This window comes from Rhinopithecus bieti, unplaced genomic scaffold (genome assembly GCF_001698545.2).
Source record: "Rhinopithecus bieti isolate Rb0 unplaced genomic scaffold, ASM169854v2 scaffold_36959, whole genome shotgun sequence".
NCBI classification, from domain to species: domain Eukaryota; kingdom Metazoa; phylum Chordata; class Mammalia; order Primates; family Cercopithecidae; genus Rhinopithecus; species Rhinopithecus bieti.
The window spans coordinates 506,143-523,492 of record NW_016816945.1 but is presented as its reverse complement, the minus strand read 5'-3'; the positions used below and the strand labels follow the sequence as shown (position 1 = coordinate 523,492).

The window sequence follows — 17,350 nt, the reverse complement described above, 5'->3', positions numbered from 1 at the left end:
AAAAAAAAAAAAAAAAAAAAAATAGCATTTGCTGTTAGCTCATTTGTATGTATGGGGCATGGGGTTAGGGGAGGGTGAAAGGAATCTGCACACTAGGAGGAGGACTTGTTCCGGAGCTTTGCCGCTCCAGCAGTCTGGGCCTCGCTCCAGAGATGCTATAGCTCCATGAGTAGCTGTAACGGACCCAGTTATGAAGCAACTGCTTGTTAAAACCTATTGTCTCCTACGTCCCTCCAGACAGCTTCCAAGATTTTCATTTCCTCCAAATTTCTTTCCTGTAGGCTACCAAAGACTAGATCATATGACAATCTGAGCACAGCCTGTGACAACACAGTGCCTCTAGCCAGCCGGCGCTGCAGCGACCCCAGCCTGAATGAGAAGTGGCAGGAACACCGGCGCTCGCTAGAGCTGAGCAGCCTGGCTGGCCCTGGAGAGGACCCCCTTTCTACCGACAGCCTAGGGAAGCCCACCAGAGTGCCGGGGGGTGCCGAGCTTTTCGTTGCAGCTGGAGTAGCCGAGGGGCAGATGGAGAACATCTTGCAGGAGGCCACCAAAGAGGAGAGTGGAGTAGAGGAGCCTGCCCACAGGGCAGGCATTGAGATGCAGGAGGGTAAAGAGAATCCTCTCTTAGAAAAGGAGAGCAGGAGGAAGACACCTGAGGCCTCAGCCATTGGACTTCACCAAGACCTAGAACTGGGTGACGCTGCTCTGAGGAGCCATCTGGACATGAGCCGGCCTGTGTTTTCACAGGGTATTTCTGAACAGCAGGGTGGGCTCAGTGTTCTCCTCAGTTCTCTCCAGTTCTCCTCGAGGGATGAGGATTCCCTGGAGGTCCCTGTGGAGCAGTTTCGAATAGAAGAGAAGGCAGAGGGTAGGGAGGAAGCAGTTCTTCCAATCCCAGTAGATGCAAAAGTTGGCTATGGTACCTCACAGTCATGTTCTCTGCTACCTTCCCAAGTCCCTTTTGAGACCAGAGGACCAAATGTGGACAGTTCTACAGACATGTTAGTGGAAGATAAGGTGGAATCAGGAAGTGGGCCCCAAGGCCATCATAGACCTTGCCTTGTTAATAGTGGCAAGGACAGGCTTCCCCAGACCATGGAACCCAGCCCTTCAGAGATAAGCCTGGTTGAGAGGCCCCAAGTGGGGTCTATGGTGCATAGGACTTCCCCTGGCAGCACTCTCAGCCTGACACGTTCCCCTTGTGCCTTGCCTTTAGCCGAATGTAAAGAGGGGCTTGTGTGCAACGGTGCCCCAGAGACTGAAAACAGGGCCTCAGAGCAGCCCCCAGGTCTTAGCACCCTCCAGATGTACCCCACACCCAATGGGCATTTTGCCAATGGGGAGGCTGGTAGGAGCAAAGACTCACTGAGCCGTCAGCTGTCTGCTATGAGCTGCAGCTCTGCCCACTTACACTCAAGGAACTTGCACCATAAGTGGCTGCATAGCCACTCAGGGAGGCCATCTGCAACCAGTAGCCCCGACCAGCCTTCCCGCAGCCACCTGGATGATGATGGCATGTCAGTGTACACGGACACAATCCAACAGCGCCTGCGTCAGATTGAGTCAGGCCACCAGCAGGAAGTAGAAACTTTGAAGAAACAAGTCCAGGAGCTGAAGAGTCGCCTGGAGAGCCAGTACCTGACCAGCTCCCTACACTTTAATGGAGACTTTGGGGATGAGGTGGTGAGTAGGCTGTGGTATTCCTCCATAGCTGCCCAAGGAGACAGGGCACACTAAGGCTGGGTGTCTTTTGTGCCAAGAGCATGGTGATTGGTACAGGTTGTTAAAGGATTGGAAAGGTCCAGAGTAGTAGCCCTGTTAAGAGAGGCTGGAGATGAGCCTCTGCCACAGCGATGGCAGCCTGCCTGTTTTCTGCTTTGCTTACTTTCCACAGATGTCCTATTGAGGCCGTTGGAGAGGAAGAGACTTAGCATGCACGACATGGTTGGTCAGATCTCTCAGACACAGGATCATAAGTCTTCAGAAGGGCTTGAACCCGTGGGCAGAATGACATCTGTAGGGCAATGCCAAGTTATTCCTGTCAGATTTTAGTGCCTGTTCTACCTCAGTAACTGCAAAGTATTAGCCCTTCCAGACATGGGCTATGACTTTGAAGGTTCAGTTCTTTTTAAACAAATATTTATACCCCACCCTGTGGCAGATGCTGGCAATAGAAATGGAGAGAAGGGACTGGTTTCTAGCACTGTTGAGGAGTTAGCTCTGATGGGGGTTGGTGGCTGGAAAGGGGTTCCAGAGGGGAGGTTCTCAAGGAGATTCTTTCTTCGCTGGGTGGAGTTGACTCAGGCAGCTCAAGTACAATTGTGAGCCTGGCTCTCAAGTGGTCAGCGTGCATTAAAGGCGGGCACATCCAATGACTTTCAGTTCAGAGTGACTTGGCTTTTCCTTCATGCTAATGATAGTTTCTCATGTTCCCAGAGAGTCCTTCCAAAAAAAGGAGGGCATCTGGAAAGCACTCAGCTTTAACTAAGTGGCAGGCAGGTTTGGATGGACAGGCCCACTGGAGCAGCTGACATACAGAATTCTCATTCCATTTGGGTCACTTCTCTCTCACTTTCTGGAACCCTGAGGCCTGTCTTTCCACTCCAGAGTCACTGCACACAACCTGTGTATCCATCTCCCAGCTGAGCCCAGGCTCACACTGCACTTCTTCACCCAGTTCTTGATGGCTGATGCATCTGCAGATTCGGCAGTCCTAGCACCCGGCCCCACCCAGAGTCCTCAGTGCTCCCTTCTTCACCAGGCCTTTTCTACTTTTGGGAGGAGACCAGGTTCATTCTGTTCAGCTGTGTTTGTTTGCCAACAGACTTCAATCCCCGACTCGGAAAGCAATCTGGATCAGAACTGTTTGTCTCGCTGCAGCACAGAGATTTTCTCTGAAGCCAGCTGGGAGCAGGTGGATAAACAGGACACGGAGGTACAGGCTCAGCCCCTGCTCTGAGTGCCGTCCATTTAACTGTTTTGTGGTTCTTCACCCCCATTCCCACCCCATACCCCTCGCCAAGGAAGCACCTCACAGCACAGCTAGCCTTGAGCCTCTGGCACCTCAGCTCCTGGGAACCCACATGAAGCCTAGGATTTCTGAGCCAGGGAGACTCAGCAAGCTGGCCCTCCCTCTTCATTGCCTCTATGAACTGGAGCCTTGCCAGCTCTCACAGTGACCCAGGGTGCTGCTGCCTGCTACTTTATCTCAGGGGAGATTGGAGTCCCCTCCAGGGAAACGATTTGGACGCCTTTCTTGTACTGTTGACATCAGATCTGGGCTGGTGCCACTGGAGCCAATGTGGTCCTTGTGACTCTTGCTGCCTCCAGCATGGCTCTGCTGGCTCCAGCTGGATGACCCATCTCCTGTCAGTAACCTGGCCCCATCTGTTTTGCAGATGACCCGTTGGCTTCCTGACCACCTGGCCGCCCACTGCTATGCGTGTGACAGTGCCTTCTGGCTTGCCAGTAGGAAGCACCACTGCAGGTACCATTGAAAGGGGTTTGGTAGGGTGGGCTGGGTGTGGAGGCTGAGGGTTGGCCCACAGAGCCTGCAGAGTAGAGGGTTGTGGGCATCTCAGTGTTCTGTCTGAGGCAGACCCATGGTCTCATCTTCCTGTGCCTCTGAAATTGGTGTTTGCAAAACTGCATTTGGCATCTTTGTTGAAATTGAGAGGAATCACTATTAAATTCTGAAATGTGCAAATGGTAGCATTTGGTTTTGTTTCCCAGATTGGTGGAACAACAGCCACCACCGAAACCACGATTTCTCATTCTCAGCATAACATTTCTTCCCATTCAACATGGCTACTATGAGCAAAACCAGTTTTCCTGTGATGGGGAGGGAACTATTTTCCTATTCCTTTCCTGCTCCCTGACCCCACACTTGTTTTCCCTTGTGCCATTGGTGAGCAGTCATAGCTTGGGCAGTAGTAGGGACAGCTGAGGACAGTCTTCCCATCATTAAGGTTTCTGACTTCTTTTTCCTTCTGGGTTGGGGTAGTGAGTTACTAGGGATGCTTTGTCCCAGCTAGGGTGTTGACTGTCTGGCGGATGTTCAGTGTTCTTGGAAGTTTATCTGAATCGTGCCATAGCTCACCCACACGAGTGAACCTGGATTGAAAATGGAACAACCTCTTTGCCTAGCAATGATGCTTCTAGGACATGTATCTCCCCACCGTGCACCCCAAGCCCAGATAGCTTTGGTTGGCTTCTCTTCTGAGCTTTTTCTCCCCTCCTTGCAGGGACACTGACCGTGTTGATCAAACGTGGTGAGCATTTGCAACAATCTGCCTGTGGTGTCTGCACATCTACAATAACTTCTCCACACTAACTCTTATCATTTCCCCCTCTCTGCACTCACTGGGGTGAAGCCTGGGGCCTGGGGTGCACGGGCAGGCAGAGGTGGACTTGAAGGGGATGGATTCAAAGCAGCTGAGGAGAGGCCATCAAGGGTGGGTCAGGCTATAGCCATGTGCTCCTCTCCTGATCACAGAGGTCAGCCAGGCCGTCTTGCTTGTGACAAGAAGTAGTGCTTCTTGTCTTCTGGTCTTGTAGGGGAGCCAATTGGATTTTCAGAGCTATTTATTTTGGGTCAGTGATTCACTGAGATGCCAGAATAATGCTAGTAATTTCCAGGTCAAACAGCATCACTGCTGCTTTCTCCCTTCCTCCCCCCACCACCCCGCCACTTTTTTTTTTTTTTTTTTTAAAGAGACCAGAACTGAACAGAGGTGATCTTTTCAGAGAATTGTTTTAGCATGGAAGACGTTAGGGAAATACTCCACTTAGCGTCTTTTAGGGTCCTCTGAAAGAAGTCAGATAGAAAAGCATCAGCCAGGTGCAGTGGCTCACGCCTGTAATTACAGCACTTTGGGAGGCCGAGGTAGGCAGATCACCTGAAGTCAGGAGTTCAAGACCAGCCTGCCCAACATTGTGAAACTCCACCTCTACTAAAAATACAAAATTACCCAGGCATGGTGGTGCATACCTGTCACCTCAGCTTCTTGGGAGGCTGAGGCAGGAGAATCGCCTGAACCTGGGAGGTGGAGGTTGCAGTGAGCCAAGATCACACCATTGCACTCCAGCCTGGGCAATAAGAGCAAAACTCCATCTCAGAAAAGAAAAGCATCAAATTCATGTCAGGCTTTTGAGCTGAACTCCAGCAGGGATGTTAAAGAAGTGTAGCTGTTCAGAAATTTTTCTGTGTAACTACAGGTTTTGCTGACTCATGCTTTTAGAACTAGTTATGAAGTACTTACAACATTCTAGAAGATGAATTTTGTATTTTTCTTTTCTGTCTTTCCATTGCCCCATGTCCCCCCTTTCATTTTGTGGTATTCTTTTGTTCCCAACTGGTCTTCAGTCTTCTCTCCTCCTGTGCCTAAGTGATCCGTAATCCAACAGTGGGTTTGCATTCCGAACAGCATAAATGAAAAGTTAGAGAGTGATCCTGGCTAAGAAGCTGCCTTCCCTCAGTCTTTGGTGGGCTGTGTCAGGCTCCTTGGGATTTCTTGTTCTTAGGCTCATTGGGATTGATTTGTACCTCAGGGCCCAGGAAAAGTAGAGTTGTAAGGTGGGCAGAAACTCATTCTTTGCCAGTTCCCTTTCCTGTTGGCTCTGATGGGCATCCGTCTGGGGTTGCAGGCCTGTGCTGCACAGATGCCTCAGAATCCAGCTTTCAGGAGAGGAGGAGAGGGAGGCCTGGGGCCTGAGTGCATTCTGGCCTTCTGGTAGAACTCTGGTTTTCCCTGGAGATGCATGGGTTGGGGAGTGAGCCATAATTGACTGACACGTATCTAATAAGGGGGTGTGTGTGCACGTGTGTTCATCTGTGTTCTTGTCCTCCCATCTCTCCTCTTTCACCCTCTGAGCATGCATCACAGGCTGCTTGTCCCTGGCTTTGCATGCTGCCAGCAGAGCAGTCCAAAATGGCAACAGTCTATCTACCATGTTTCTGCCTTTGATTCTCTGGAGAAGTGGCCGTTGGGCAAGGTTCCTTACTCCCCAGTGAGGCTGGGTAGTTGTTTCTCTTGTTTGAGGAGCCTGGCCTTTGTGATCACAAGCTACACAGAGGGCATTGCCTAGGTTGGTGTGGCCACTGGGTTCTCCTGGATCAGGACTTAACCCATTGTTAGGCCTATGCATTCTCACAGATCTCTCTTGAGCAGCATTCTTCTGTATACCTGGTACCCTTGAGTCAGTGGTGAGGCAGCCAAGTATCCTTGGCCCTGAAGTGAAAATGACATGTGACTCTGCTAGGTAGGGACACCCTCCCTACCCAGCTTGTTCCTGGGCTAGAGAGATGAAAGGATTTGATCTCAAGGAGCTCCAGCACATGCAAATTACACACAGCAAACTTTGTCTTTTGAAGTTGGTTTCCCTACCGCATACCTGCTGGCCAAAACTAACATTGTTCTGTTTCTTCTCATCTCAAGGAATTGTGGAAACGTATTCTGCTCCAGTTGTTGTAACCAGAAGGTTCCAGTTCCCAGCCAGCAGCTCTTTGAACCCAGTCGAGTATGCAAGTCTTGCTATAGCAGCCTACGTCCCACGAGCTCCAGCATTGACCTTGAACTGGATAAGCCCATTGCTGCCACTTCCAACTGAAGCTCAGTGACCTGGGTGGGCAGTGGCCAAGCTGCTGTTCCTATGACAGGCCCACACAGCCTGGGCAGACCAAGAGGCCCGTGCACTTTGGAATGGGGGCATGGAACCACCTGTACAGAGTGACAGAAATTTGGGATGCACCACTGGATTGTAGATTGATTTTTATTTCCTGTCCTTACTACTCTCTCCCTACCTTTTCCATCCTCCTTCTTTGCCTTCAAAAAAGGAATCTCTCCCTTGGTTGTCTTAATTTTTTTTTGATGGAAGACCAGGGGTTGCCAGGCCTGCTTAACTGCCGAGCTGCCTGCTGTCAGGTGACACCGAGGGATGGCTTGTTTCTCCTGGGAGGAGAATGGTCAGAGCCAGGAGTATGGGGATCTGAGACCGTGAGCAGGGAAGAAAGCCAGTGCTAACATGCAACCATTCCTCACGCCACTGCCACATCAGAGCTGGTTGGGAACCCTTTGCTGCTGGGGAGGCTGGAAGCATATTCCCCAAGAGCACTGCCCAGGGCATCATCTCCTTCCTGTGAGGAGCTGAGCCAGTCCTCTCACAGATGGATAAATGAGGCTGATGTTTGGAGGGAGGGGCACACGGTAAATGGCATCCCCTTAGGCCCCTCTTTGGGAAAGGAAAGTGGGTGCTCCTTTGAGGCAGGTGAGGGGCTGAGAGTAGGTAGCCATCATGTTATTCCCCGTGGGATTCCATTTTTAACTTGACCCAGATTGTCTTGGGCCCCCTTTGCTTTCAGGGGGCTGCTTCCCTGGGCCAGGCTGTGTAGCACTTCCCACCCTCAGGCATGAGTACAGACTGGCCAAAATAGTTATGCACTCAAGGCCAAAGCCTGCCCTGAGCCTAGATACACCTGGGTCCCCATTCTGGGGCCTGGTCCCTTAAACAATCTCTTCTTCAGCCAGCACAGGGAAATCCAGACTCAGGGTTCCAGAAATCCCCCGTTCCCAAACCAAACCAATCATGGATCTTCCCTTTAAGGGGTAGAATCAGCCTTTAGAGTTCCCTTTAGGAAAAGGGAGCAGGTCCTCATACAATCAACCTTTCTCCTTCTCTTCTTGGAACAGGAAGAAGGGCTGAGCAGTCCCCCTTCCCCACTCCTGGCTGTCTTGAGTGGGCACTTCTCTGGCTGCTGTCCAGCAGTGAAGGGCCACTTGGTGACTTTGTAGGGTTCCTTAGAGAAGTGACATGGCCTTGAGGAGATTCGGGGCACCTTTCCTCAGTGAGCTTTGATATGGTCCAAAAACAGCCTTAAATCAAGAATATTTGTGGAGGTGGGTGTGGGGAAGGTTGGAGAAGAGGTAGGTTTGTGCTTTGTAATCTTGGCATCCATGTTTTGTGCCTGCCCTCCCTCTTGGGGAGGCCATGCTTGGCTCTGCTGAAAGCTGCTAACTGGTGACAGGGTGGATCATGGTGAGGACTAGGGGTAAGGTCAGGGAATGCTTAAGCTCTGGCCTTGCCCTGTGTTGCTCTTCTCTTTTGGTAGCAGTTCCCTGACCAAGGGCAAGCTGTGTCTCAGGAAGGTGGCTTCTGTGCGTGCCTGGGTGTGTTACGGCGTGGCCCAGAAGGCTTCCCTGGTGTTCTCAGTTCAGGCAAAGCCCAGAGCATCTGAGCATGTCTCTGACTTCCAGTGGCAACAGGTTGCTCAGAGTTTGAGTGTGGTGAAACAGGGTGTAGTTCTTTACCACTTTCTGTGTCATCTGGTCGTGCAGGTAGGGGAAAAGTTGGTCTAATTGAAGATTGTGCAGTTCCTAGTGACAGGTGCCAAGAGGTTATGATACGGGTTTCTTGGGTCTGATGTACAGTGTGAATAAATGCTTGCAGCTCTTAGCTCTTTTTTGATCAATGAAGCACTTTTTTATTAATATTTTCCTTTGTTAAAGGAGGAACCGTAACTCTCCATAGCTGTACATATAACCCTTTTCTCCTAAAGAGGAGTCAGTGCTCCTATATTTTTCATTTTTTGTCAAAGCAAGAAGTAAATACTTTAGAATTGTTAAATATATAAATAAAGTGAATAAAGTTGAGTGTTCCACATGGTAGCATTTGCTAACACTTCCTAATTCTTCACCCTGTGGTTTATCCCCCCCTCTTCGTCCCTTTTCCCTCTCACACAGAAGTGTTTGAGGGCCTGCTGGGAAACGGACCTTTGGCAAAAGAAAGCTACAGATAGCCTTCCGACTCTAGACCTTGGCAAGGAGTCTCACCATGATGTCCAAGCACTGAACGCATTTCCTCAGTGATTTTGCTCCTAAAATCTCCCAGGCTAAAAGAGGGCAAAGCAGTCAGGCGTCTGACCTGGCAGCTGTTCCTTCTCCTCTGAAGAGTGGCACATCAGTAGTCATTACAACTACCTCTCGCCTCTAGGCTCCATTTTTAGCCGCTGCTCTGATTTCAGGACAGCCAGTACTCTGGCCCCTTTGGTGGGGGAGTGGAAGGAGGTGTGGGGTAGGGGTGAGAAAATGCTTCTGCCTGTTGTTCTTGAAGGGTAGACTATGGGTGGGCAGAGAAAACTGGGGGCAGAAATGGAATTAGATGTGATTGGCTTATGCAGTCAACTAGAGGTCTCCTTCCCACCCTCTCCACACAGAGGAACCTCTGCTCCTTAGCTCTTACAGCAGGGCTGTGGCATCTAGTCACTTCAGTACTAGTTCTTGCTCTTCACAGAGATAGAGTTTTCTATCCCCTACAGTGCTGTTGGGCATCCCTTCCATCACATGGGTCTATGGGTGAGATATATTATGCTCTTCCTCCCTTGGGAAGGTTGGTATTGAGGGTTGCCTGGCTCCAGAGTCACCAGCCCAGCATCTGTGGTGAGTTGGCTAGGATCCAGAGAGTGGCCTGCTCAGAGCTCCCCAGAGGCCTTCACTCTTTGGGGCAGTCTCTCTAGGGTCACTTTCTGAATGTACCTTCTACCTAAAGAACACAAACACAGAAAGCTAGCTAAGCTGGTTCTAGTATGAAAGCTGTAAGTGCCACCCAGCAGGCATTTGAAAACAAGAAATAATTCTTCTGTGGAAGGAGAAAGTGCCATCTCAGCCACCCTCAGTCCGCCAGGGAGCCCAGTCTGTGCATTCAGATGAAATTGTGAAAAACATGAGTGTGTGCCATGGCCAGCGTGTCTACACACAGCCACTATTGTTCCTGTGGGCTAGCCCCCAGCAAATTAAAACACTGGCACAGCCCAGCAAGGCCGTTATGAGCTCCTAAATGGAAAACTTCTCTGGGAGTAGGAAGATGAAGAGCCAAGATACTGGTGAGGCAGGTGCAGTGAGGATCCAAGGCAAGGAATTGCCCTGAGGGAGGTGGCTGCATATGGAGAAAGGGAGATCTCTGTGGGCAAGGCCGGCTTGCTTCAGGCTGTAGGGGGAATTTGGTCTGAAGCAACAGGGCACGAACTGTGACTTTGAGCTGCCAGGTTGTCTTCATCTCAGAACTTTCCTATCCTGGCACTCTAGTTACCTTTCTTCTATACATTGGCCTCAGTAACTGCAGTCCAAAACAAGTTACAGCTGCCTTAATCCACTGAGATTCTCTGTGAGGGTGTGCAGAAAAGTTTTCCTCTAATTTGCATATATGCAAACTCTTACTTTTCATGTTAGCAAAGAATATTCTATGAGTTAGAATGTTACTGTGGTAGATCTAAAGGAGAATGAACAGAAGGTGCTGGAGGACCTGTTAAATGATCTCTGGCTGTTAAAAAACATCAAGATAAGAATTAAGGGTATATCCTGATATACTTGGCTGCTTGCACATGAGGCTAGGAGATCCCATGCCTGTTGAAGTTAACTCTAGCCCTGACCTCTGTTGATCTTTTAAGAAATGAGGGCTGATTTGAAGGTGCTGTTGCAGGATTTCATTTAGCTGCTCCCGGTTCAAGTGACCTGTCCTGAGGACTGCAGCTGTATCCACCTGATTGCATGAGGTGAGGGCTAACAGCAGAATTTAAAGTGGGCCCTGGGCTGTGGAGCAAAGTGACTATCCATTTGGAGTTTTGTATAACGTGGCAGGAGTCCCAGCTGTTTAATTTCCAAGAAAGTTGTTCTAAGTTGAGGTTTCTGACAAGATTTCTCAAGGGCAGGACCAGATATGTGAGAGACTTCTAGTTCAGAGCTGACCCGTCTAAGCCTCTGACACTTAAACACAAGTCCTGCTGTACCCAGCACACAACTGCACTGAAGCCTCGTTCCTCTCGGCTGTTGTAGAGTTCATCTGCTGCATGCTCTGTGCAGATACCAGTTGCCTCCCTGCTTGAACAGGCCTCTCCTAGGCTAGGCAGGTGTTCACAGGCATGAAGTTCTGGGCAGGGGAAGGGCATCTTCTGAAATGGGAGTTACCAGGTTTTTAAATGCTGCTATCCTTTTATTTACCATTTAAGGTCTTTTCTATCATATCTAAGTTATAGTCAGTTTTTCTTACAGTGCTCATAGCAGTTGTATTTGAATTGTATTTTCAGTGAAATTTGTTTTACATTGGCATTTAAAATTGGCCTTTAACAGCTTCCCAACTGGCTTATAAGATTTTTTTTTAATGAAAACATAACCCATGAGGCTCAGATGCTGTTGAAGAAATAAACAGTATGTTGCTGCTGACAGTAGTGCTTGCCTGTTGTAACAGCATTGATTCTGCTGTAGCCTCGATGAACATTTAAGTTGAATAAATCCATCATTTTCACCCACAAACAGTTGCTGAGCCCCTGGATTTGGGTTGTCACTGTGGTTCTCCTGCCTGTGCTGTAATCCAGTGTCTTAGGTGCAGAGTATAAATCATAAATCAGCTCAGCCTCTTAGGAGAGGGGCTATCAGTGAGGAGGGGGCAGTGAGGGGGGGGGTCACTGTCTTCCAGAGGTAGGGTACATGAATTCCTGATGTTTAGAGGTGGAAGGGACCTTAGATCATCTACTTCCACGGTTTTCATACTGTCCTGTGGGGCCATCAGCGAGAGGGAGCCTCCAGACCCATTTAAAGCTTTATTAGATTTAAAAGTTAAGATCTGGTATGAAGAAAGGTTTTGTTTCTTAAAATAAAATGTCTGAAAATCACTAATCCAATCTCCTCCTTTTTCATTGAGGAAACTGAGGCTCAGAGAGGGCCAAAGACATCCAGATTACCAATGAGTTAACAGCAAAATTTGAATAAAAGTCATTCTTGGCCAGGCACGGTGGTTCCTGCCTGTAATCCCAGCACTTTGGGAGGCTGAGGTGGGAGGATCACTTGAGCCCAAGAGTTCAAGACCAGCCTGGGCAATGTGTTGAGACCCATCTCTACAAAAAAATATAAAACAAACCTGTCTCTACAAAAAATATGAATAAACCAGCCGAGCATGGTGGTGCACTCCTGTAGTCCCAGCTACTTGGGAGTCTAAGGTGTGAGGATCTCTTGAGCCTAGGAGTTCCAGGCTGTGGTGAGCCATGATTACGCCACTGCACTCCAGCCTGGGCAACAGAGGGAGACCGTCCCACCCCGTCCCCCCCCCAAAAAAAGGGAAAATACTTTCCCGACTCCTAATCCTCCTCTTGTGCTCTTGGGCCTCCAGAAAGCCTTATGTAAATAGCTGTATTGGTTCTCGTTGAAATCTCGGTGAGGAGCTAAGGTAGTTGCCATCACAAGGCTTGAATTGTGAGCCCTTCTCCCTCTTAATCAAAATCAAAATGTTGTGAGTCTAATCCAGTGTTTTTGTTGTTAACTTTTCAAATACATAAAAACAAATGATATGTTATTAGCATGAATCATAAAAGTTTGAGTCATAACATCTTAAATCAGTGGGCTCGGGGAGGGAGCATTTTTCATTAGTGCAGATAGGTTCATTGTGAACTGTCCCAGCATCCAATTTATTTCTGGATTTTTAGTTATATAATATGGGGAGTTTTATTTTTAAAAATTTGAGTTTTATAGGTAAGTGGTTGCAAATGGTAGTAGTCACAGCTTGCCTGCAATCTCTTGTTGACAAAACTGAAGTAGATGCCTGAAAAAAGGGATTAATAGAATATCTAAAACCTGCTTTCAGTCTTTATCATCCATATATCAGATAAGAGACACCCAAGGATTTATAAGCACTAGAATTACTCTATGCTCAGGGCCACCAGGATTGAGTTGGCCCTGGGCCTAATGATCACAGCACTAAGCTGGTGCCCTCTCAGTCAGTGACCCCTGCAAAGGCCACACACACACAGCAATGCAGACTGTACAGTGAAGTCTCAAGCAGCCTCATTGAATGTGTTTTAAGCCTTTGAGTGTATATAGTTTAAAAGATGGTTAATATTTATGACGTTATTAATATCAGGACAAATTCTGTGGAAGCACTGCCACAAAAGTTGGTTTGAAAACCACCAGTTTGGTGGAAAGCACCTGTGTTTTAGAGCCCACAGACCTGGAGTGGGATCCTAGCCCTGCAGCAACAGCCGAGTTGCTCGTTGGTGTATGATGAGGAACTCGGAGACATTTCCTCATCTGTAGCAGAGCACTTGGCATATAAATGGAGTGGGAAGGTGGGGGCCTAGCAAATGCTCTCCTCCCCACTGTCCCATGAAATGAGATAGCATTTCTGTCTGTGGCTTCTAGCTGGCATTTGGAACAATCAGAGCCAGGCAGCACTTCCATTCCACTGTGTGTTGAAACTAGACCCTGCTCTGGCTTCCACCTTACAGGGGAAAACATTTGACTTTGAAGCATTCCAATCTGAGTTTTGCACTAAGTTACAAATGAATCACTAGCTGAAGAAGACAAACTAAAGTTCATATATGTGTTTTATTTTTATTTATGTTGAGACAGTGTCTCACTTTGTTACCCAGGCTGGAGTGCAGTGGCGTGATCTGGACTCACTGCAACCTTTGCTTCCCAGATTCAAGTGATTCTCCCACCTCAGCCTCCTAAGTAGCTGGAATTACAGGCACCCGCCATCATGTCCAGCTAATTTTTGTATTTTTGTAGAGACAGGGTTTTACCATGTTGGCCAGGCTGGTTGAACTCCTGACCTCAGGTGATCTGCCCGCCTCAGCCTCTCAAAGTGCTGGGATTACAGGCTTGAACCACTGTGCCTGGCCTCTTATATGTGTTTTGTTTTGAAATTAACATTTTGTAAACAGATGGTGGTCTGCATGTGCACCGATGCTGTACAAGTGTATGGAACCAATGGGAAGGGAGTGTGGAGAGAAACTGTTGGGGTTGAGGCAGCATCTAAGAACGCCTGAGTCCTGCCATGTCAGCAATCCCGCAAAGACAGGGCCTCACTTTGTTAAACTGATGAGTTTCAGTTCATGACTAAAGACGAAGCCAGAAGCTGCAGACTAGCTTCGCAGGCTGAGGAGTGGGGAAGGTGGAGCCAGGTGGACCTCACCTCTGCATCACAGAGGCCTGGGTCCAGGCTATGATGCTCTTAGCATCTCTTTAAGAATAAATCCCAGAGCCCAAAGTTGGAAGAGGAAGTGGAGGCCTTGCAGTTCAGATGGCCCTCGCCACCCTCTCCAATGACAGAGGAGCCCAAGGTTGCCGAACGTATTTAAGACCATGTCGCCTGAGTTCAAATAGACATGAGTTAGTAAGTGGTTGCTGCACTTTGCCAGTTGGAAGATCAAGCCTTAGAACTGGAGGTTCTTTCAAGTCCCCCAGAAAGTGCTGATACCCACTGGCATACACTTTGGAAGTCCCTGTCAGCACCTTGGGACATAACTTGCATCCCCTGGCCCCTTCGGGGTGCTCTGATTCTTTCCGTTCTCTTTCATCTGATTCAGTAATGTTAGCTGCTGCCTTATTACTGCCTAACTAGAGTCTCCTAGTGTTGTAAAGACAGTAAGATGTCAGCTTGCCAGCCTCTATTACTGGGATGAGGAGATGGAAATGGAAACCATGAGAATGGTGTGCCTCTCGACAGTTGCCACTGACCTCTGGAGAGGAATCCTAGTTGGGTTGGGAGAAGGGGGGTGGGCTTGAACTCTCTCTGCCCCCTTACTTTTGGAGCAGCAGCATCCCCCCAAAGAGCTGAGAGGTCACTCCCTGGGCTAAGCAGCCTGAGCTAGTGCCTCTCCACAGACAGGATGGTTCACAGCCCACAAAAGGGAGCAGCTGCCTCTGGAAACCATGTACATCCTAAGAGCCCCTCCTGCAGCACCCTCCTTAGGTTGATTCAGGGAGGGAAGCTGTGGGAGGAGTTGGGGAAAAGCCCCGGAGCAGTGCTTCCTCTCTCCTTGCTGCACCAACATCTTGGAAGCTTGGTGGAGGTGGGGACACAACTGTTACCAGTAGTGCTGCTCTTCCTCCTGTCCCACACCCCCACTTTCTCTTCCCCTTTCCAAATAGTTTTAATGTGATCGCCTGGCGTTGGAGACCCTCGGCACCACTGCACATTCAGGCCAGTAAGCAGGTCAGGCCCATGCAGGCACCGGAGGTGGCAATGCCCAAGAGGCCATCCTGCAGGCACTAGCTGGAGATGTCAGTGCTGAATGACTCCAAGGAGATTGTTTCCCTTCTGAAAAAGAAGCACACAGCTGGGCGCGGTGGCTCACACCTGTAATCCTAGCACTTTGGGAGGCCGAGGCAGGGTGGATTGCCCGAGCTCAGGAGTTCGAAACCAGCCTGGGCAACACGGTGAAACTCCGTCACTACTAAAATACAAAAGAAAGCTGTAGCTAGGTGTGGCGGCGTGCACCTGTAGTCCCAGCTACTCAAGAGGCTGAGGCAGGAGAATTGCTTGAACCTGGGAGACGGACACAGTGAGCTGAGATCATGCCACTATACTCCAGCCTGGGCCACAGAGCGAGACTCCGTCAAAAAGAAGAAAAAAGAAAACACCGTTGCTTTTGCTGAAGTGGGCACAGGCCAGACCTCTAGCATCTGAGCGCTTGCAGTGCTGCAGGAAGTGCTCTCCTGGCACTCCCTTGTCCTGCCAAGAAGTGGGGACAGTAAGGGACTTTAAGCAACCCAGTACGTGAACCTCTTCATTTACAGAAGCATTTTGGAGGCTGTTTTCACTATACAAAAGGTTCTATAGAACTTTCCAATTGTATTTTGCATTTTAAAATATACTGTTCATTAACATAATATAAAAATATACACAAGGCCGGGCACAGTGGCTCACGCCTGTAATCCCAGCATTTTGAAAGGCCGAGGGAGGCGGATCACTTTAGGTCAGGAGTTCAAGACCAGCCTGGCCAACATGGCGAAACTCCATCTTTACAAAAAATTAGCCAGGCAAGGTGGTGGCGCCTGTAGTCGGGAGGCTGAGGCAGGAGAATCTTTTGAACCTGGGAGGCGGAGGTTGCAGTGAGCCAAGGTCGTGGCACTGCACTCCAGCCTAGGTGACAGAGCAAGACACCATCTGAAGAAAAAAAAAAGTGTACACAATTACAAGTGAAATTCCCACTTGTGAGAGGTAACTGACTCACCACCTTTAGTGAGTTGTCTTGGTTTTGTTTTTTAAAATACTCTGCAACAAAGCTTTATTTGTTTTTGTTGTCTGTTACAGAGTAAGCCATGGTGTAGGTTCTTCTGCCAGAAATTCTCACACTTTTGAAGTTAGGGAACATAAATGGTTCAGTAAGTGACACAATGACAGCCAGAATAGATGGCCTGGGGCTTTGTCCCACATCCACCATGGCCTCAGCCTTTTTCTTTCAACTTTGTTTGGCTGGCCCCTTCCTCTGTCCCTAAAGGTGTCCAGTCCTCCGCCCGCAAAGCAAATTCTTTCAAGTCTCTGCCTCCAGCAAGTACCCTGTCTTGCTCCTTCCCTTCACTGTGAAACGAATGGAAAGAGTGGCCCCTAGTGCAGGGGTGAACGCTGATGCCAAGTTTGCCCTCCTGTCCCTCAACCCCAAGTAGGAAGTTCACCTCTTATTTCCATATTGTAATTGAATTCCGACACCCCACCAGCCCTTCCTGGGACTGGGGGAAGCTCCATCGTCAGTCTATTTATGACACTCAGTCGTAGGAAGCCCTGACCTTGGTTAGACAGGAATGGGCCAGAGCACCCAAAGCCACTGGGCATGGCTTCTGTGTGCTGCCCCAGGTGAAGGCAGAGGGGCCTCTGCCTCTCCTTACCTGGGACTACCAGATCACCCATGCCAGTCACATGTCTTCCGGGTCACCCTGCTGTCCTCCAAGGCACCTCATGCCCTCAGAGGGCCCTGCTGATGCCTGAAAAGCCCAGATCAAGCTGAGAGCAAGAGCCTGGCTGTCTGTTCAGGAATCCTCTGCTCTGTTCTGCCTTGGTACTCTGTCACCCCTCATTGGTGAGGACCGTAACCAATACGTACACAGGGGGTCTTGGCTTCTGACAGCTCTGGATATGCCCTGTGATGCTTTCATGTAGTAAGTCATTGAAGACTAAGTATCTATACAGGCTTCACTGGTGACTCACACATGTTCCCCTCCACCATTCCATGAAATGACATGGCACTTCTGTCTCAGGCACTGTTTGCTCTCAAGAATGTGCTGCCTGTTAGGGAAGAGGATCAGGCAGATAAATACATACCCTCAACCAAAAAGAACAGGACCTGAAAAAGCCTCTTAGAGACAACCCATTGAAAATGGAGACCAGCGTTTCATACAGCACATAGTGAAAAAGGTTTGATCTGAATTTAATCTTGCAAAATGAATATATTATTGAAATAAGTATCTTTTGAATTGACAAAAATTATATATAATATACAGTATGTTTTGAAATATGTATATATTGTGGAACGGTTAAATTGATCTAATTAACATACGCGTTACCTCACATACTTATTTTTTTT

At 48.9% G+C, this 17,350-nt stretch overlaps 2 protein-coding genes across 16 annotated transcripts in view; one reads left to right on the top strand and one right to left on the bottom strand.

Annotated features, from left to right (window-relative positions):
• MTMR3 (myotubularin related protein 3) overlaps nt 1–11,665 on the top strand; it is a 146,492-nt gene extending 134,827 nt beyond the window's left edge. For 4 of the 10 annotated variants that reach the window (XM_017855580.1, XM_017855581.1, XM_017855583.1 and 1 more), the window contains 5 exons: nt 282–1,686; nt 2,828–2,938; nt 3,402–3,490; nt 4,248–4,274; nt 6,441–11,306. In XM_017855580.1, coding sequence (XP_017711069.1) covers nt 282–1,686; nt 2,828–2,938; nt 3,402–3,490; nt 4,248–4,274; nt 6,441–6,612 — 1,804 coding nt within the window. In that variant the 3' untranslated portion in view covers nt 6,613–11,306. Of the gene's footprint in view, nt 1–281; nt 1,687–2,827; nt 2,939–3,401; nt 3,491–4,247; nt 4,275–6,440 lie in introns of all 10 variants that reach the window. The other 6 variants (XM_017855587.1, XM_017855585.1, XM_017855586.1 and 3 more) reach the window with 6 other exon arrangements.
• LOC108517577 (uncharacterized) overlaps nt 1–17,350 on the bottom strand; it is a 73,736-nt gene that overhangs the window by 13,737 nt on the left and 42,649 nt on the right. For 2 of the 6 annotated variants that reach the window (XR_001882149.1, XR_001882148.1), the window contains exon 6: nt 15,966–17,052. The exons of 1 other annotated variant lie outside the window; for it this stretch is intronic. The gene's annotated coding sequence lies outside the window, so the exon portion shown is untranslated. Of the gene's footprint in view, nt 1–12,466; nt 12,589–15,894; nt 15,937–15,965; nt 17,053–17,350 lie in introns of those variants that run through there. 3 more of the 6 variants (XR_001882150.1, XR_001882152.1, XR_001882151.1) reach the window with 3 other exon arrangements.